This window comes from Aspergillus oryzae, chromosome 5 (assembly GCF_000184455.2).
Source record: "Aspergillus oryzae RIB40 DNA, chromosome 5".
Lineage (NCBI taxonomy): Eukaryota > Fungi > Ascomycota > Eurotiomycetes > Eurotiales > Aspergillaceae > Aspergillus > Aspergillus oryzae.
This window is the reverse complement of record NC_036439.1, coordinates 3,270,177-3,291,171: the sequence shown is the minus strand read 5'-3', so window position 1 is coordinate 3,291,171 and position 20,995 is coordinate 3,270,177. Positions and strand designations below refer to the sequence as shown.

At 48.0% G+C, this 20,995-nt stretch overlaps 5 protein-coding genes across 5 annotated transcripts; 2 read left to right on the top strand and 3 right to left on the bottom strand.

The window, feature by feature from the left end:
* Positions 1-3,159: 3,159 nt before the first annotated feature.
* Positions 3,160-4,934, bottom strand: sxa2 (putative pheromone processing carboxypeptidase (Sxa2); the record flags this gene model as incomplete). Its single annotated transcript, XM_001823919.1, has 4 exons — positions 3,160-4,052; positions 4,123-4,349; positions 4,400-4,682; positions 4,739-4,934. 4 exons carry the CDS (start codon positions 4,932-4,934, stop codon positions 3,160-3,162), a joined length of 1,599 nt encoding a protein of 532 aa, XP_001823971.1.
* Positions 4,935-6,858: 1,924 nt separating this feature from the next.
* Positions 6,859-7,249, bottom strand: AO090120000231 (uncharacterized protein; the record flags this gene model as incomplete). Its single annotated transcript, XM_023237656.1, is given in 2 exon segments — positions 6,859-6,870; positions 6,887-7,249. 2 exon segments carry the CDS (start codon positions 7,247-7,249, stop codon positions 6,859-6,861), a joined length of 375 nt encoding a protein of 124 aa, XP_023092465.1.
* Positions 7,250-9,198: 1,949 nt separating this feature from the next.
* AO090120000230 (MCT family MFS transporter) lies at positions 9,199-10,825 on the top strand (the record flags this gene model as incomplete). The annotated part of the gene is made up of 2 exons (XM_001823917.1): positions 9,199-10,580; positions 10,660-10,825. 2 exons carry the CDS (start codon positions 9,199-9,201, stop codon positions 10,823-10,825), a joined length of 1,548 nt encoding a protein of 515 aa, XP_001823969.1.
* Positions 10,826-11,478: 653 nt separating this feature from the next.
* Positions 11,479-13,195, top strand: AO090120000229 (putative extracellular threonine rich protein; the record flags this gene model as incomplete). Its single annotated transcript, XM_001823916.3, has 2 exons — positions 11,479-11,611; positions 11,673-13,195. The coding sequence occupies 2 exons, from the start codon at positions 11,479-11,481 to the stop codon at positions 13,193-13,195; spliced, it is 1,656 nt and encodes a 551-aa protein (XP_001823968.3).
* A 1,056-nt stretch (positions 13,196-14,251) lies between these two features.
* Positions 14,252-18,340, bottom strand: tcsC (putative two-component osmosensing histidine kinase (Bos1); the record flags this gene model as incomplete). The annotated part of the gene is made up of 1 exon (XM_023237655.1): positions 14,252-18,340. The coding sequence occupies one exon, from the start codon at positions 18,338-18,340 to the stop codon at positions 14,252-14,254; it is 4,089 nt and encodes a 1,362-aa protein (XP_023092464.1).
* Positions 18,341-20,995: the final 2,655 nt, after the last annotated feature.

Below are 20,995 nucleotides of genomic sequence, written 5' to 3'. Positions count from 1 at the left end.
AAAGCGGGAGACACAACACGGGCCGTTGATAGGTTTGAATGAAGCCCACACCCGCCAAAAGCGATGGGGATTCGCGGGGAAGATGATTGGAGAATCCACGGTGGATCGGCCAGTGCGGCGCAGATGGAGGAGTCGCCACGGGCCCTGGGTGTGAAGGTAAAGTTGCAACCGGCGAAGACTACGGCCAGTCCGGGCCAGGCTGACTAACCTTTCTTGGAGCAGATCTGTACTTCATCCAATCATAGTAACTCTTTGTGCACAGCGCGCTAAACTTGTTAGTTCACTCCTTAGTGACCCTTCGACTTACAGATCGTTGCTGAAAGGTGTACAAAAGTCTGACGGTCACAGAGATTTCTTTATCCTTTCTGTAGGAATGTAATGTGCCACCACCACGTGCCTCGTTCTGTTTGCCTTCGATACCGTCCATACCATACCTCAGCGACGGGTAACCAAACAACCCGCCATGACTCCGTACCAATAGTTGATATAACCGTCGAAGCAAAGCCGGATAAGAGAGTTTCGGGCGGCTCCCACAGATGTCGAACCATAGTTAAGCAAATTTCATTGCCTTCCCAGTGGCCAGATAGCAAAAAGTATCACCGCGCTAGTAGGAAACGAGTTAGAAGGCGTGCTTCCAGACGACCATTGGTCAGAACCCGGTGAAGGTCATCTCTTGGCTTGGATTGGTTGTCAGACAATGTCGTCCACCGCAATTCTTTGGACTTCCATGAAGATACCGTAGGATTACATAGGTACCTAGTCCTCGGAGCCCGAGGAATCCATCTGCCTATTTTGTTAAATCATGCCATTGGAGTCTGGACATATAGAGTGGAGCTCCGAAAGGAAACATGAGGGGCAAATGCGTACAACGATTGGTTCTCGAAGGGAGCATTATCACGAGTATATCAAGTCCACGTGCCGAGATGACCTTAGTTATTGCCCTACGTCATCGCTCTGGATGGACTCCGTAATATAATCACGCTAATCCCGTTTGGGGAAGACATGTCCTTGCGACGTACAGAGAAAGAAAAAAAAAATATAAAATACACAGTAGACTGAAATTAGATAGACAAATAAGGATACTGAATCTGTATGCAAAATCCCGCATATACCAAGCCATACGAAAGGCAAAGCTTTTCTCTATTCTCTTGGTAAGATTAACCCTACAGGGGTTAGCTTAGACAGCCTCCTTGGCAGGATAGATGTTGAACCCTAACTCTGTTAATGCTCACGAGAACCTCTATAAAAGGTAAGAGACGGGGGTTATAAAAAACAAACAACGCAGATAGCGTCAACATAAACCATCCACGCAACGCAATGCATCTCCAAAACACGAGGTCGTTTATCTTATAAGATGCAGTTCAGCTTAATCCGCCTCCCACCCAAGTATTGATCGTCAAAGGCGAAGGGACGGTCATTGCCGCATCCGTCATCCCAGCGTAGGATTCTTGCCCGCGGCTCCACCGTCGCCCTTCAACCCAATCAACGGCTCGTATTTACAGGGTTCAAATTTTCATGGAGCATGGAAGTTACTGCCGGATAACCTCTGGCAAGTTTGGGGCCGATATCGTGAAAGAAGGATGGGAAAAAAGATTTGATAATATGATAGATGACACGAAGTATCCTCTTTTTTTTTTTTTTCCTCGCTATTTTTAGGCAGTACAATTATGCCATTTACATAACCTCCGTTGCTCATATACGAGCAGAGATTCATTGCGGAATAGCGTTACATGGTCTTAGTAAATTGGTCTGTACTCGGAGTAAATCCCGCCCCACGTCCTCGGGAATGGTCAAGTGCAAACCACCTTTTCCCAATCCGACAACCAAACATTTGGATCCCCCAAAGAGTTGTTTCACCACGCCATACGACCTTCACGGACGATAAAAGAGTCAAATACGCACGTGGCGTCACAAGATCCGCAAGAATGCGGGGAGAGATCGAGAAACGACGAAGGGGAAAGGAGGGGGAACGAAAATAAGGTGAGAAGATGAGGAGAAAAAATTGTTTATTCCTACGTACTCTAATTCTACGATACGGGGTAATCCTCGATGATACGATTGACATTCAATAACAAATAACGTGGTCTGATAAAATTATCAGGAACATCACTTACGAATACTGCCATGAAACTGGAGAGATTCATTGGTACTCCAAATTGCGATGGGGACTCATGTGGGCATCGTACCCTCCAAAGTGCGACCGGACAGAGGGACGCAGTCAACGGCGACTGGAGTGCATATATCGGGTATAACTCCACTCCCAAAGTCTAACTATGCCAACTTGAGACTCGTACATGGAGGTTGTCAAAAGAGGACTTTATCGGTGGGTATGATTTCGGTTACTCCCTAGTTCCGGACTCTGGAGAAGGGCCCTGGTCTCCAGTTTTCCTCGGAATGAGGAGGCCTGATGGACCCGGGGAATCTCTGGTCACGAGATATCGTGATCGTTGGATCGTGATGGTACATACAGATGGTACATACATGGATCCGATCGATGTGCCCTCTAAGCATACTTCGTGTGTCCCGACCGTGGCATTGTCTGGTACACTGTGACGGAGAACTGGATACAATTATTAACTAATTGAGCATCATGCAAGGCTGGGACTTCGCTATCATGCGCTGTATAGGGCAAGGTAGAACCAAGTACAGTACATGTATTGTGTCTCCACCACGGGATCCGTACATGTTTATACATGTATGTATATTTGTACGTTACAAGTATGAACCTATGAGGAGTACATCAATGATGCTTCCAGTCTTCTTTTACAAACTCAAAGGTACTGTCGGAATAGACAGCTTTCCCTATCATTCCGTGGCTGCGCTGTTCTACTCCTGCTCGTTACAACGGAGATCTTAGGCTGTTGGCGGAAAAGGTGATGGGAAGTATATCTGGAAGTCAAATCAAAGTCCCAAAGATCTGGAGGCTGCGTGAAGGTTTTTACCTTGACGGGTTAAAAAATGATATCAGGATCATTGTATGCCAATTAGCGGATGCTTCTAAGAATATGCTTGATTAGGAAATGTATTCCCGTCGGTCAAAGCTCTTGTCTCCTTATCTCGAGATATGACATAACAGGTAGTGTAGTATCAGTAGTATCAGAACAGTATACAGGTATATGTAGCATATCATCATCTTCCAACTTCATGGTCCTAACTCACCTACAATTCTTCAATCCGCCCGAGTAGCCACTGGATGTGACGGTAGGCGACTCGGGGCTGGTACTGAGGCTGCATGTGGCCGCTCTGGAATGTCTCCGCCCACATCATTCCTCTCTCATAGTGTTGTATGCCCATTACTCCCTGGCCGCTGCGCCATGAGAAGAGATCGTTCTCTTCAAACACCTCCGCATACTGGAGGTCCGGCAGACCAATCTCAATCGGGGTGCTCGGCTGAGACTGGAATCCTAGTTGTCCGTTCCAAGTCATGTTCTGGATAGCCAAAAGGGTTCCATTGGTCTGGAGAATAAAATCGTAATCTCCGTGACTGATGAGAACTCGGTTTGTGGCTTCAATCACTTGGGGTAGAACACGTTCGATTGGGTTGGCGGACAAATCACCCAGTCTCCCAACTCCGGCGTCGCCACCAACGAAGACAGGCTGGAGCGAGGACAGGGACCAGGTCATATTGGGTGCGTGCATAGCTTTCTTGACATCATCGCGATCGAAATACACCGTGGCTCCGGCGGGTAGGTAGTGCAGTTTCGTGGGCCCTCCAAGAACATCCCACAGAAAGGGACACATCTGGTTGATGGCGTACACGTTGTAGCAAGGGTTGACTCGATAAGCTGCATCCGTGATCATGTTATAGATATTACAATCAGCGTCGCTGGTAGGGTCAAAAGACTTCGGAGGCTGGACCCCCGATGGAGGGAAAGTAAGATATTCGTCTATAAAGTCCTGATAACCACACGATTTGTGAAGACTTTGTAGTTGATTCATAAAGCTTGCATTAAAGTTGAAGATGTTAGCGTTCTCCTGCACAGTTGGCACAGCAGCCACTTGTTGTCCCACATAGTCAAATTGGCCAATGACTGGGTCGTAAACCAGTGCCCCTACATTGAAAAGCATCAGCATATGAATGTTTGTGGGGCCTACTTCCTCGTTGCAAGAGAAAGAGCCTACCATGGACGTCATAATAGTCCTTGTCATTTTGATCCAGCATTGCCGCAGCAATGTACGGCACATAACGCCCAGCATAGCTCTGACCGGTCACGTAAATCTTGAATTTCTTGATTCCAAAGATGTCTTGAAAGTTCTTAAAGAAATTAATAAAGTCCCTGGACGTCTCCTCTTCAGTGGTAGCAGTAGGTGTGCCTGTAGAAAACCCCGTCCCAACGGGCTGATCAACCCTATAGTGAAGATTAAAGAAGGAATCCCAAAGGAGACAATCGAAACGTACCACAACATGTTAGTCAGATTTACCCAGGAATACGGATTAATGACTGGCGCATAGGTTCCTGGTGGCCAAACAAATCTGCCGGTTTCTTGGAGGAACCCTTCGAGGGAGCTAGCACCCGGGCCCCCATTAACCTCGATTGTAATTTCGTCCACAGGCTCCCCCACTGTCGGCTGGAACACAAAGAAGAGAGTTCTCGAGCTGTTACCCTTTTCGATTGGCACTGATCCCGAGTACAATTCACCGACGTCGAATGGCACATCAGGCAAGCTCTCCACGAGGTAGGCTATTGATCCATATGCCTACATCAGCATTCATCCACCAGGAAGTATGAATACATACGCCTCGTCTCGTCATTGAGAAATCGAAAGTTATCGTGTGAGCGGAGCTGACGCTCCTCCGAAGACAATGATGTTCTCCTGTCTAGGACCGAGGGTTCGTGCACTGGCTGATCAGAGCGTCCATGCTTGGAAGCACACGCCTTGTCGGTGCATGAGATGGCCAATAAAGCCGTCGGCACAACGCCTTGAAAGCGCATTCTGAGTTGGATTTGGGCGATCTGGCTGCGATGGACGTGAGAGACAGACGAAGTCTTTTTGCAGATTTTTTGGGGAAGACTGGATTATTTTATGTATTATCCGGTAGGGGTAAGAGGATGCATGCTAAGATCTGTAGGGTACCATTTTAGGGGCATTGTGGAGGCCGAAGATGTCTTTAAAGAAAGGGCTAGTGAAACAATGACATTTTTGACAGGGGACTGATAAGATCCCCGGGCCAGTCATCGCGTGAAAGAAACCCAATAATGAGGGTGGCTGCTGCGTCTGGAGATGGGAAGGTCGTAAATGACAACGGTCGGAAAAGCTTTAGTACCCATCCCTTGCGTGACTGAACATGTCCGATTACCATAATAATTGGACAGTTTATGGATCTAGCGTCTGCCACATTTTGATTGAGTAGCAAGGGACAGGGATGTTCCTGGCATCGACCAGGCTGCTGTTCATTTGCGGTGTAGTTTTTAAACTTCAGTTCCAGATCCCATCGATTTGCTTTGCTCTGTTTGCACCCCATGGGCAAAAGTCACTGGGTCCCGAGGGGTCTCGTGATGATATAGGGTGATGAAATCACTCTTTGGTTACCCTCGGAGTTCATGAACATGTGTTCCAACAAACCAATGGATATGGTGGATTGACCCAGACGGGCTTCTCATGTGTCTTGATCACGACACTACGAGTCAGCCCTCCAAATCTTATCGTCGCTTTTCTATTCGATCCGTCAATCAAATCATTCCCTGCCCAACCGAATGTAACGCCGTTGAAACCTTATCAGTCAATCAGTCCAAAGAGAATTAACCCCAAGGAACATTTCAATAAGAAAGATAGAAGGGATATTGAAACTTCCTCTCATCTTTAACTATGATCCCTACATAAATCCGTTCATTCTCGCTATTATATTATACGTCATTATACCCACCTGGATAGCTGCGTACAATATCTAGTAAATCTCAATGAGATTGACAGTAGAGTTGTTAACCGGTCGGTTTCGGGTTCAAGATCTAGAAAATAATCATATTAAGACTCATAAGATGCATCACGATAGGCATATCAAAGCAAAGTGAGTGTGCAGCATATAGCTATAAATTCCTAGCTAATAATAGCAAGCAGACTTTCTGGTGAGAGCACTTTGGATAATTGCTGCCAACAGCCTTTTATATGGAAGCCCATTTTCTTCGGCACTGCTCGGCAATGGAGAATGGCCGGGAAGGAGGCCGGAAATAGGATTCAGCTATATGACATTAGATAAAATCGTTCTTCCTTAAGGCGAGATCGACCTTGGCAGGCTTACCTCTAGAACGTTAGGGACAGCATCGTGCTCATCGGAGCTGAATCGAATGTCAACACGTCCAGCATCGCGGCAGCCAAGAGATCTCCAGGCGTCCAATGCAACCTGACAGGCAACCTTGACCTGTGGCTCAGCCATAAGCCCAGGGTCATGACGTACTACCAGCATGTTTGCGTCGCTAGACTTGCTTTTTCTGCTGGCAAACTCCAAACTGCTGGAGCTTTCATTTTCTCCGTTCCTGTCGCTGAAGGGATTTTGCCACAGAAACCCCGTTACGCCAACCACACAACTCTGGACACCAGTTCCTAGGATGCTCACTGAAAGCTCCCGTCCTGACAGAAAAGGTTCCACCAAGATATCTTGGTCAGGGAATATTGATCGTAGCTTTTTGACTGCCGATTCTAACTCTGCCGGTTCTGTCACTTTGTTAAATCTGTCGATCCCCTTAGGCGATCCTTCTATAACTGGCTTCAAAAAGAGTGGGTAGTGCGATAACATATTGTCAAGATTCTCAAGCCTCAGGTTCTGATCCTTCCGTGAGATCACCGAGAATGGAGCTGTGGGTATGTTATGATGAGCCAGGATAATCTATGTGCCCAGATTAGTTAGCAGGGCCGTGGTCTTCAAGTAACGACCTAAGAGATGCGGTACCTTAGTATGGACCTTGTTCTGACAAAGTGCCATCGTGGCAGCGTCAGAAAAGGTGTATAGCAATTGGTAGGCATCTAACAGCGCTGGAACCTGGGCTTCTCTGGATGACCCATGAAATCCTTGTGCGATGTTAAATGCCAGATCCCAATCCTTATATGTGCCAGCTGCTAGGTGTTTGACGAGGGATTGGACTCCTGGTACTAGGGTAACATGATGCCCAAGTTCTCGCAGGGTAGTCAGAACACTACCGGTTTCACCGCTGTGTGGTAAAGCCGCACATTCTTCTTCTGAATAACCTTGGTTGTGGAAGGTCGACCGTTGTTCGGCGATTAAGGCTATATGAAGAGAAGGTGTGTCAGACATGGCCGGCCTTCGAATAGCATCCAATATCGTATGGAGGTAGAGTAGGGATTGAAAACTTCCAATTTACACCTCAACCTCATGCGCTATTTAAAGGTATCTATGGACCATAACTGATCCGTCCTTTGTCAATGGAATCCAGTCATGTTCATGGCAGCTTGCGACATATCTCGATAGTATTCCTCAATCATCTTCCCTGGTAATCATTAAAAGTGGGGAGTTTTCTTAATGTTGATTGGTTTGGCGCGATCTGAATGCGGCGCTGGGGAAGATAGAGTACGTATGTGTGACAGTGTGACTTAGGGTAAATCTAATTCTGAAGTCTATGATCTATCAACTTCAGCTAGCCACTTTATTTACATATAATCTCTAAGGGAATCTACTCCACAGGGATCTACACGACTAGACCTCTGCACAAAGAGCCTATCAAGGTTGTATCCAATTCTGTTCGAGCCGTAATGTCAACCCAGTTACCAGTATAATATTTTACTTACCCACAACTCTTTTTTATATCTATATATATAAGCGCCCTCGAACGTAGTGGGTTCCCCCGATGTCGCCGAAGTGGATTGAGGAGCGAATAAAATGAGCGAGTGTACCCCCCGAAGTAACGGGCAAGAAATCTATAGCAATCTATAAAAAGTTCTAAGCTCTATACTGATCTATTTCCCGCTCCGGAGTTATCTTCCTACACTAGTCTATATAAAGCCTAGTATATAATTAGGTAATAATCAATATATAACTATATATATATATTACTGAGCTTTACTAGACGGTTAACTACTACCCAAAAGTATAAGCTTTCTTCTTAAAAAGTTTTTCTTACAAAGCTGTCTCTATGTAGAAGGATATATCAGATGTATTCCTTTGAGTATAAACTATCTTGTTATAACATTGAAAAGGACAAAATCAAGGAGTTATGTTTTAGTGCTGTTTTCCCCGTCGGAGTCTCCTTCCTCACATGCCTATCACGTGTTCTTGCCTAAGTTCTATCTAGGGATAACCTTCTATACTTGGTTCAAAGTTATGCCACCAACCTCTATGCAACAACTGGACTCCAGTGATGCAGCTCACAGCTGCTGACAAGAGTACAATGCCACAGTGCCCCCTATGGCTCCTGAGAAAGAGGTCGAGAGACCCCCTCGGCTCTACTCCGCACGCGCATTGATGCCCAGGAGATCCGTCAATATGTTTTTGGGCTCTGATGGAATCGACATGTCCGAGTCTCCAACGAAACCACCCCGCAAAATGGGGGAGCACGCTCTGTGTGGATATGATTCATTCACCTGTGGTCGTGGAATCGAATGCTACTGTCCTCTATGAAGTTGAGTACTAGAATGGGACCCACTTTTTTACCAGTTTCGTTCTTTCCACCATGCCTGATTTTTAAAACTTCTGTCCCTTTCACACTTCCCTAGCATCGCGCCTATGCCCTTCTATCTGTTTGTTGATTTACTAGGTCGGTTTGTTCTTTGTAGGGTTCGCAGGGCTGGCATATATCCACTGCACTCCACGGACCTTCCTGATCCCGGCTAGTGCTGCTTGTCGGCCGCGGGGAAAAAAGGCTTTAAAATCTCTTAAAGAGGGTGAACAAGGAACAACACACCAATGAGAACCATTCCTCTTGGAGAACAGCTCGGGGAAAACTGACTCAGACTCCACCGGCCAAGAAGTCAGGTTGCCTTTGGAGTTAATTACAAGAACGAGCGGTGGCCGGTTTCTTTTTCTTCGGGCTTACCTACTTCAACTCCCACCACTTTTGCCCGAGAATCGCTCGTATTTTCCTCCGTACTCCTCTTTTCTTGTAATTGTCTACTTTATTAACCAACGTGCTTCTACCAGCGTTGTGCCGTTGTCTCTCTCTTGGTTTGTGTTCGGACAGAAGCGAGAGGAAGAGGAAAAGCGGAATCAAGGTCAACCGCGGTCCACTTCCGCCCTATATCACTACTAACATGTCGACCAACGTCAGACTCCATGGCGATTCTCATACAGGCGCGATAGAACAAGACAGCTCCAGAGTTTCTACCACCCAAGGTACTCCCCTGGATGTGGCACCTCTCGGATTGTCCGCAAAACCATCGACTGATGCCCCGAATGTACCTCTCAGCTCCGTTGAAGACGCCGGGTATCGGATTCCGCCAGCGGCACAACCTGGTTATGATCTTCCACCGGAAGGGCGAACGACCCTCGAGGATGGTCATGACAGGCCATCCCTCGAATCCCAGACCGACCACTCAGCGCACAGTGCCCCTATGAGCCGTGTAACCACTGACGCTGATGGGAATACTTACCCTGAAGGCGGGCTAGAGGCCTGGCTAGTAGTGTTTGGTAGCTGGGCGGGCCTTTTTGCCGCGCTGGGTCTAGTCAATACCATCGGAACTTTTCAGGCTTACCTCGACAACCACCAGCTCGAAGATTATAGCTCGGGAAGCACTGGCTGGATCTTTGGAATGTACGCCTTCCTCACCTTTTTCTGCGGTGTCCAGATTGGTCCGATCTTCGATGCCAAAGGCCCGCGGTTTCTTGTCTTTGCGGGATCAGTATTAGTCGTTGTGCAGATGGCTACTCTTGGACTTTGCACCCAATACTGGCACTTCATGCTTGTGATTGGTGTCACTGGGGGCCTGGGGGCCTCGCTAATCTTTACGCCAGCCATATCTGCAATTGGCCATTTCTTCAACGAGAAGCGTGGTGTTGCGACAGGCATTGCTGCAACAGGCGGTTCTGTTGGAGGTGTTACGTTCCCACTCATTCTCGAAAAGTTGTTTCCGATGATTGGATTCGCCTGGGCCACTCGTGTGGTTGGTCTAATCTGTTTGATTCTAGTGATCATTTCCTGCCTGCTGGTCAAGTCCCGATTACCCAAGAAGCCGGCTTCCAAAGAGAATGTACTCCCCGACTTCCGCATCTTTCGGGAGCCCAAGTTCGCTCTCACAACAGCTGGAATTTTCTTCGTCGAATGGGGTCTCTTCGTTCCAATTAGTTATATTTCCTCGTACGCGTTGGCCCACGGTGTGTCCAGCCAGTTTTCGTATCAGTTACTGGCGATTCTTAACGCAGGATCGTTCTTCGGAAGATGGATCCCTGGTTTTGTCGCCGATTCCCTAGGACGCTATAACACCCTGATTGCCACTGTTGCTTTATGTCTTGTCTGCAATGCATGTCTTTGGCTCCCTGCTGGCGATAGTGTGCCAGTTATGGTTGTCTACAGCGTTATCTTTGGTTTTGCGAGTGGCAGTAACATCAGCCTCACCCCAGTTTGTATATCTCAACTTTGCAAAATCGAGAATTATGGGCGATACTATGCTACATCATACACAATTGTGAGCTTTGGGTAAGTCAAGAAAGCTCCCTGTGTCTTGCCCGTGCATGGAAGATGCCGAGTGTAGGAAGCTAACGATGCCTTGTTGCAGCACCCTTACTGGTATCCCGATTGCTGGTGAGATCCTATCACGTTGTAACGGAGAATATTGGGGACTCATTGTCTTCACGACCTGTTGTTATGCAGTCGGACTTGCCTGTGTTACTGCTGTGAAAATAATCCACGTTGGCTGGCGTCAGCCCTGGGCACTTTACTGAAGCCAGTACCAACTTGGAGAAGCTCTCTCGCGGTTCAGTTACATTTGAGTTGCGGAATGAAGAACCTAAATCCGAAAAAGACGAAGCGAATCATTGAAGAGAAGGAGCGAAACCTCGTTTGATCGAAGAATGACGTTACTACTTAATGATACGACCTTGAAGGAAATGGCACGCGAAACACATATAGATCTTAGCAAGCAAAGTTAGCGGGAAAAGTTAATGTCTAGCAATCATCAATTACATTCTTTGTGGAAATGACAAGAAGTGTCTGGGCCATAAAAGTCCCGGGACGTCAAGCCATGGAAGATGGTCATAACGACGCTTATATCTCGACACCGGAGAAGTCTTCCGTTCACAGTCTACCATCCTGGGATTGGATTTTGATCTTCTCAAGCATGCCCAAGAAATTTATCCGTCACCATGACGACTCACAGGTGTGTCACGGTCGTTCAATTCCGGGGAGAGCACACGCCTCATATGCAACATCTTTGTTCAATGACATACAACGATCATCATGAATGCATCCAGCACGGCATACTGCTCAAGTATTTGTACTTTACGATTCCCTTACTGCTTCCTCTCTGCGGCACATCTGCTGTTTCAGTCTCTGCCCCTTCTGTCAACATTGATTGACATCCAGAATGGCCCCCGCGATGAGTTTGGTTACTCTGGCTGTTGCCTCCTGGAGCCTTGTATATGGAGTGACAGCTGGTGTCATACCCTCAGGCTCGATGCCAACAGTATCCGGGATAACCACCAGCCCACGCCCTAGTTCATCCTACCCAGGTATCGCCGCTCCAGATCCGTCATTTCTATTGACCCAAGCAGCTAACCATTCGGATTGCAGGGCCATGCTCTCCATGCCCTTCGCTCCCCTCATGCCCTGCCGCTACAACAGTGACCGTCACTGTGACTGCAACGGCATGTGTGCCGACACCCACTCCAAGTGGCGGTGGAGGTGTAACTCAACCTCATCCTTCCCCGTCTTTCCCAGTGCCGCCTGGCACACCAGGAGCTGGAACTAGTCAAACAAGTGGTATAAGCGGTAGCCAACCAGGTCCCGGTCCCGGTCCCGGTCCCAGCCCCAGTCTACCAGGTCAATCACCATGCCCAACCATCCCCGTGGGACCCGGTGGTGGAGGTTCAACATCCGGAGGTCCGCCAGCATCAACCACTGTACCTGTTCCGACTATATCCTCCTCGGTGAAGCCTCAGCCTACCAGCGCCGTCCCTTCAACCATCACCCCCATCCATCCACCGACGAGCACCCCAGTGCAGCCTTCACCGGCCCAGTCAACTCCTCCATCAAGCTCCCCAGGGAAAACTAAGCCAATCCCTCCCCCAGTCACCCCAGGAAAAACCAAGCCGGTCCCACCAACCAGCACGCCGGTGCAACCTCCACCCAGTGTGCACCCAACTACCCAACCAATTCCTCCGTCAAGCTCCCCTGGTGAAACTAAGCCTATGCCGCCACCAAGCACACCCGTCCAGCCTCCACCAACCCAATCCATTCCTCCATCAAGCACTCCAGGAGCAACCCTACCAGGCACTCCAGGCACTCCAGGCACTCCAGTCCAGCCTCCACCTAGTGTACACCCAACTACTCAACCAGTTCCTCCATCAAGTACCCCGGGCAAAACCAAAACCAAGCCGGCGTCTCCACCAGGCACTCCAGTCCAACCTCCACCTAGTGTGCAACCTCCGACAAGTACTCCAGAAGGAACCAAGCCGGCGTCTCCACCAGGTACTCCAGTCCAGCCTCCACCTAGTGAGCATCCAACTACTCATCCAGCCTCCCCACCAGGCACCCCAGGAACAACCAAAACCAAGCCGGCGTCTCCACCGGGTACTCCAGTCCAACCTCCACCCAGTGAGCAACCTCCGACAAGCACCCCGGAAGAGACTAAACCGGCGCCATCAACACCAGTTCAACCTCCAACAAGCGAGCAACCAACCACCAAACCAATCCCTCCGATTGGTATTACCACCAAGCCACCAACAGAGACTCCAACGGAGACCCCAACGGAGACCCCAACTGGTTCACCCCCCGGACCTCCGGTACCCACCGCTTCGCCACCTGGCAGTGTCACACCGACCCAACCCTCATCCTCTTCAGAGGAAGGAGTGAAGCCAACAACGACCGTACCAACTGTCCCTCCGACAGAAACTCCTGAAGATGACCCTCCAGGTGATGATCCTCCCGGTGATGACCCCCCTCCTAAAACAACCCTCGTAAAGAGGGCATATCCCCGTTGGCACATAAAGGGAGGAAAGCATTGGAATTTCACTAAGCCTAAGACGGGTAAGAAGCCCAAGACAACCGGTAGGCCTTTCGAGCCGGACTATGATCAGGACGAAGATGAGGAATGAAAATTGTAAGGTATCGAGGAGGTAATTGTTTTGTTCTTGAGAGTATCTAAGTGGCCCAGGCATGCAGGCGCATGTTGCTTACAGAGTCTTTACCGTCGACCGTTTATATCCTTAATCTTAGTGGATGAATGGTAGATGTTTGCTGAATGATATTTCGTTTTTACTATTGGTAGTCTATAAGCGTACTAGAAAAGGCCGACAGGGGTGTGTAGTAGTCACTTTAGTCGTAAAGTCTTTAGGTGTAATTCCTTTCGAGGACAGTAATCGCATAGCCGTTCCAGAAAAACAATTTATACACGCCGAAAAGAAGAGGGTAAGGAGATATGAAGGGAGGAAGTGTTGCAGATCCAGAGCTTCCAGGACCCCAAGCCAAAAGTTTCATCTGCTAATATGAGGAGAAAACAAAGATTAAATACAATACAAATAGGAACGGAAAATGAGAAGGCCCAACGCAATGGTATGCGTGTGAGATGGAGGGGAAAAGAGAAAGGAGCTTTGGTAGATCAACTGCACGATACGCAAGAGAATCCGGCAATCGTTATGGCGAGGGATACTGGCTCCCTTCTAACGGTTGCTTCAACTTGCTCGGTATTTGTCTTTATCCCATGCCGCAGGTTTATTCGGAAGAACCCTACCAGTGATTCCATACGCCCAACACCTTACACCAGAAAACAGCTGGCATAGCAACAACCGAAATCAAAAAAAAAAAACCATGATGAATATGATATGGTCAAACAAGTGAAAACATGGCCATAGGCAGAGACAGTCAACATGGATCCAGTGAAAAACATATGCAGGGTAACAGTAAGTTCGACTAGATCATCGGGGAATAATAAGCGAGAGGCGTAGTAGTAGGAGGGAGTGAGGTGAGAATCAAGAAGAGTTTCCCCGAAAAGAAAAATCCAAAATGAAACAAAGGCACCTTGAGGAGGTCAACCATGACAAGAAGCATTTCTTACGGGCGCGCAAATGAAAAGGGTATATAAGGTTCGCATCGAAGCCACTTGAAATATGAAAGGAAACGAAAAAGAAGCGAAGGCAGATTTCTAGAACGTTTCACGAGCTATTGGACCGCAGCAATGCCTGCTTATTCGTTAGATCAGTACGCTTGCTCAGACGTGGAAGATTCAATTGACTTACCCGCTCCATGGAAAGGTCCTCGGCCTTCTCGACATTGGGGCTTGCAAGGCTTCCCCGGTTAACGGTGCTCGATGCAGTGATAGATCTACCTTCCATGCCCGGACGTGAGCCTTTGCCGTCGGGGCCGTGATGAACCGGATGCATCTCGCCGCTACTCGAGATTCGCGATTCCTTGCTCTTCTCCAAAAGCGAACCACCAAGTGTAGCACATTTGAGGATGGTCTGCATCATTTGGTTCTGTTTCAATGGCTTCGAGAGGTATTCGTCCATCTGAGCTTGTATACACTTCTCTCGGTCGCCCAACATAGCGTGTGCAGTAAGGGCGATTATCGGCGTCCGACTGAGACCGGATTCCCTCTCGTATTCACGAATCTTACCTGTTGCCTCAAAACCACCCATGACGGGCATCTGCACGTCCATCAGGATGACATCGTACCGATGTTGCTTAACGGCTTCCACAGCTTCCAGGCCGTTGCTGACGACGGAGACCTTATGGTTGTGTTTCTCTAGGATTTTAACGGCCAGTTTCTGATTGACGTCGTTATCCTCTGCCAGGAGGATGTCAAAGGAACGGGAGTGGTCGGTAGTAATAGGAGTAGAGCGGCCCTCAAGCGCAGGCAACATGCCATTACCGAGATCTATAGGTTGACATGGTGTGGTCATGTACGAACTGATTCCGAGGTCCAGGGCAGACTTCAAGCTTACGCACACCAACGGGCAGACCAGGACAATCGGTACGTATTTGAAGTCATCAAACGTCCGGAGCAACCGTGCCGTGCCAACTGAATCCACAATAATAACATCGTAAGCGTGGCCAGACTCCTTGCCAGACGGATCTTGGATCTCAGGGGGCGGAACGTGATCTTCGTTTCGAACGACCAATGGCTCCAGATCCATCTGCTTGAGCATCTTCATGACATTGTCCGCCTGTGTACCATTCTCCCCTTTGTCGATAAAGAGGACGCGGTGATTCTTGTACGGCAGCAGCTGAGAAGCAATGACGTTCAAAGACTGATCGGCGAGTTTCACAACACACGTGAAATGGAATGTGCTACCATGGCCATACTCAGACGTAACCCATACATCACCACCCATCAGGTTCACCAAGCGTTTCGAGATAGATAAACCAAGGCCTGTTCCACCAAACCTGCGCGTTGTTGAGCCATCAGCCTGCTGGAAGGTGTCGAATATTAGATCAAGTTTGTCCTCCTCAATACCGATTCCGGTGTCAGATACTGAAAACTCAAAGGCGTATTCGTTGGCCGCACACTGTTCCCGGTCCGACTTTCGAATCGTGAGCTTGACCTCTCCGTGCTCCGTAAACTTGATGGCGTTGCCCACCAAGTTAAGAATAATCTGACGAAGACGGAAAGGATCACCAGTGACATAGTCTGGTACTGTGTTATCGACCTGGTAGGTCAAGCTAAGGAACTTCTCATTTGCCTTCACCGCAAGTGTCTTCAATGCGTTGAAGACGGTTCCTCTCACTGTGAAGGGGATACTTTCGATAACCATCCTGTTTGCCTCGATCTTCGAGATATCAAGTATATCATCAATGATCGTTAATAAGCTGTTTGCAAGATTATGCACGACATTCAACATCTCACGGGTATAAGGCTTGAGGTCATCCGTATCTAGCGTTAACTGCGTCATACCGATGATGCCATTCATGGGTGTACGGATTTCGTGACTCATATTGGCCAGGAACTCAGACTTGGTACGATTAGCAAGCTCAGCTGCTTCCCTGGCGGCGGTGTTTCTCTGGATACTATCCCGGAGGTTGGAAACCATTTTGTTGATCTTCCGCTTCAACTCGTCCATCTCTCCAGAAGCATTAACAGTGATAAGCTTCGTGAAATCGCCATCTGTCGCAGCATCTGTGATTTCGCCAAATGCACGCACCTGGGACGTGAGGTTTTCTGCCATAATATTCACGTCCTCAGTGATTTCTTTCCATGTTCCAGCAATTCCTTCAACGTTAGCCTGACCACCCATCTTGCCGTCAACACCGACATCGCGCGCGACCTTTTTCAACTCAGTTGCAAACTTAGCGAGTCGGTCAACCATGTGATTGATTGTGACCTTGAGCGTCAAGATCTCTCCCTGAGCATGCACTTCAATCTTCTTGCTGAGATCACCCTTGGCAATGGCTTGAGTGACATCTGAGATACTCCGTACCTGCGATGTCAAATTCTGGGCCATGGTGTTGACGTTATCGGTAAGATCCTTCCATTTGCCCTCCACGTTATCCACCTTGGCTTGGCCACCAAGAGTACCGTCCGTGCCGACCTCACGAGCAACTTTGCTGACCTCAAAGGCAAAGGTGTTGAGTCGGTCCACCATGCCATTGATCGTGCTCTTCAAGTCCAGTATTTCACCTTGGACATTCGCAGTAACCTTCTTAGTCAGGTCACCCTTTGCTACTGCAGTAGTGACATCAGCGATCTCTCTGACTTGAGTCGTCAAATTGTTGGCCATTCGGTTGACATTTTCGGTCAAATCCTTCCATGTACCCTCCACATCATTAACCGTGGCTTGACCACCGAGGACACCATCTGTACCGACCTCTTTAGCAATCTTCGTGACTTCCTGTGCAAATTGCCGCAATTGATCCACCATGGAATTAATAATATTCTTCAACTCTGCAATCTCTCCTTTACAGTTGGCCTGGACCTTCTGCGTCAAATCACCTTTGGCGACCGCTTTCGTGACTGTAGCGATATCTCGCACTTGGGTTGTCAAATTATTCGCCATGGCGTTGACATTAACCGTGAGTTCGTTCCACATGCCTTTCACTCCGTCAATCTGAGCCTGTCCACCCAGGACACCCTCAGTACCGACATCACGTGCGACGCGTGTAACTTCTGTGGCAAAGGTACGAAGTTGATCCACCATGGTATTGATGGTCTGTTGCAGTTCCAAGATTTCGCCCTGGGCCCGACTTTCAATCTTCTGGCTCAGATCACCATGAGCGACAGCTGTTGTGACCACAGCAATCTCACGCACTTGGTCCGTGAGATTCTTGGCCATGATGTTGACGTTTTCCGTAAGCTCCTTCCAGATACCATGGACCCCTGTGATCTGGGCCTGGCCACCAAGGATGCCTTCCGTTCCGACCTCTCGTGCGACTCGAGACACTTCACTACCAAACACTTGCAGCTGGTCCATCATAGTGTTGATCGTCCGTTTGAATGTAGCAATTTCGGGGTCCATCTCCAGAGGATGGATCTGCACCTTCATTGACAGGTCACCGTTAGCGACCTGGGTGATGATGCCACCGATCTCCCTTAAGGCCTTCTGGAAAGCTTCGTTGGCTTGCTGGTGTTTGCGAAGCTCCCGCTCCAACAGGACCACATCCTCGTTTTCAACCTTGGTCAGAGCCCGTCGCGTTTGCTCTTCCTGCTGTTGTAATTCATCACGAACTTGAGCGATAATGTCTTTCTGAAAGCTTATTTCCTCCGCCTGTTTCTGAACATGGTTTCGTAGATAACTGATGTCCTCCTCGCGTACCAGTCGAGTCCTCGAGTCCAGGTCTTCATCTTCGTCGCTCTCCTCCTCCTCAATATCCTCATCGGGCTCTTCTATCCGCCTTGGGTGGTGGGGTCTATGGGAGTTTTGCTGCTGTAGTGTGGAAGAGAAGTTAGAAAGTTGCTGGGACGACGAGCGAGAAAGTCCAAAAGACCACAAGAAGTCAGCTTCCCTCTCAGTAGAGCCGAGGGAAGACTGGGAGGATTCAGGGAAAGTTCCGGGGGAAGTCTGGTGACTGACAGCTTGTGATTCCAGTCGTTGAACTCGACGAACCAACGCCTCCAACTCATTTTCAAAGGCTGCCTTTGACGAACTTGCATCTCCCGGTAGCTTGGTGACTTTGGTGTCGTAGCCATTAGATGAGGCGTGCGATAGCGGAAAATCAAAGGGAGGAGCGGAGCCGGAGCGAGGGGTTTCGCGGGCAAGACCCCGAAGGATGGCAGCAGCGGCCGCGAGCGTTTCGTCCGCGCCAGCCATTGTGCCTAGGACGACTCAATCACAAACGGGACATAAGTAGTGTTGCTGTGAAGAATTTTCTTGTTCTCCTTTCGCTCGTGCAAAATTCGTCTAAATATGAAAACACGGAGAATGAGACGCTATCCCAAAAGAAAAAGAGATAAAGATCCCGGTCCAGTTAACAGTTTTAAAGGGAGGGCAACATGAAAGAAATCCCGTAGGGCAAAAGGAAGATGAAAAAGGAGTGAGGCGTATTCCAGATGATCGGGATAGAGGGACGAGTCTATATGATAATACTCGGATAGTGAATAGTCAAGGGGGGAGGGGAAGATATAAACGATCACCGAAAAGAAAGATAGAGTTGGTGAAGGGAATGGTACAGGAAATAAAAAAGAATATTGAAGCAAAAAAGGGAAAAATCACCAAGTAACTAGCGGTTGGTGATTGGGTGAAGGACAGAGGGGGGGGAAGGTAAGAAAAAAGAAAGTGGTATGGAATGGACGAGGAGGACAGAGGAGCAAAAGCAGCGTGAAAATTAAACGATGGGGTAAAAAGAGGAGGACGATCCGAAGGTCGTTTGAAGATGAACCTAACCTACCTGACGGGAAGCCGTGTTACTGACACGAATGATCGGGCGAATCTGCTAAGGCGACATGGGGGTGTCCTTGTGGAGAGCGAGCACAGGGTTTCCGATGGACGGTCGAGGATTAAGGCGAAGGGGACAAAGCAGCGACCGAGCAGACAAAGACCGTCTTGTCTAGGCGAGGGAAAGCAAAAAGAAATTAAAAAAAAAGAAAGGGAAAAAAAAAAAAAGGGAAAACGAATAGGGAGACGGTCAGTCGAAGGGGAAACCCACTGAAAAGGGGAGTTTAGGATTATCGAACGGAGGTTGAGATTGTGGTTGTGAGTTTGAGCAGTTGGTTCGGTGGAGAGAACGAAAGAGATCAGTAAGCGTAAGTTTTCTGGTTCAGTTTGGTTTGGTTTGGCTGATTTCTTTTTCCTTTTTTTTTTTTTCTTTTTTTTCTTTTGGAGTGAGGGCGCACGGAAGAGGACCTTTCCTTAGAAAGGAAAAGAGCCAAAAAAAAGAATACTAATAACTAACAAAACTAAAAATGAATACTGTAATTAACGGGAAAATCATCAATAACTCTCTCTCTCCCTCTTTTCTCTCGCTGTCTGAATCTATGGAGGAGAGGGGTTCTTGGTTTGGATTGTTTGCTCGTTTGGAATAAATTCCTTTCTTCTTTATTTTCCCTTATTATTTTCTTTTTCGTTTTGTTCTTTTTGCTTCTTTATTTTTTGTATCCGATGCCCTCCTCCGAGAGGGTCCGATTTAGAAAATGACAGAATCCTGGATTGTGGACTTTTGTAAGGGGGCGGAGTGAAAGAAAGAGAAGATAGAAAGAACTACGACACTTGTGAGGGGGAACAAGGAAAAAAAGAGGAATAATGCTATTAGACTTGACTTGACTTCCACTGACCTGCTGAATCACCGTCCACTGTGGTGGGTATTGTTACTAGTTGGGTAGAGTATAGAGTGGTTTAGTAACCCTATGAGATGAGAAAATGCTACAGCTCCAAAAAAGAAAAGCAAAAGAGTAATACATGTTCGATGCACTCAAGAATTTAAGCCATCAAGAATTCCTAGCTGTAAATTTACATAGCCAATGGATATTTTCTTCTACTTCACCGTCAACGTTCTTCCTCTTATGTATCGCGTCGTCTGTACTGTGTACCTTCGGTCCGGCCAGGTACCGAAAGGAAAATACTTTACCTCTTCCCTGGTGCTGCCTCAGGACACTTCTTGCTTGCCTCTCTTCCAATGGTCGACTTCATTTTCCCCTGTGGAGATTCGTCTCTGCTACCTACTAATAATAATACATTTAGTTCACACAATAGACTCCATCTAACATTGCTCCAAGTCTTAGAGCTTGGGGAATGGTGCAATAGAATCCAAATAAAATGACCACCAAGTAATAATAGCAGCAAGTGGAGGGTTGTCTTTCCTGGCTTTTGTGTGCGTGTCTCACTCCGACCCTTCATATCCTGACCTGTGACTGGCCGGGTGTGTGGATATGCCGGAAGTTAGTGCGTGGGCTTTAGAATCCACTACCCATCTTTTAAGCCACTCTCGACACCTTGGTTAACCGCCACACCCACGGTGTACAAGGCGTAACTTGTGAGACTCTGCGTCGTGGTGCACGGGGCATCCTCTTAGCCTCCATCATGCCTTGTCAATTTAACTACCGATCCATCCGCTTTTATTTCCTGGTCGCTGGGTTTTTCACTCCGAGTTATCCAAGGTTCCTTTTTGGCGATATTTTCCCTGTTAAGGGGGATTGTTCCGAATTACCTTTCACCAGAGCCAATCACTTTTCTTTTGTCCCTCGGTTCTGTTCCAAGGTACCGAAGATTAATAATAGTACGACATATCAACATTAGAATAGGAACTAGGTAAACAAGGGGATACCTTGTCGATTATTATATGGGAGGGAAAAAGAAAAAGAAATGAATTTCTTGACCGATATGCGTGTGTATGTGTGTGTATTTGTGTGTGCATGTTGATCCTTGTTTCATCGTCATCCTATTATGTTAGGATTGTGGTGATCACCTCCAGGACTAGTGGCGATCGTATGGCGGTGGCTCTAGCTGGTAGTGCTGGCCCCGGTTATTACC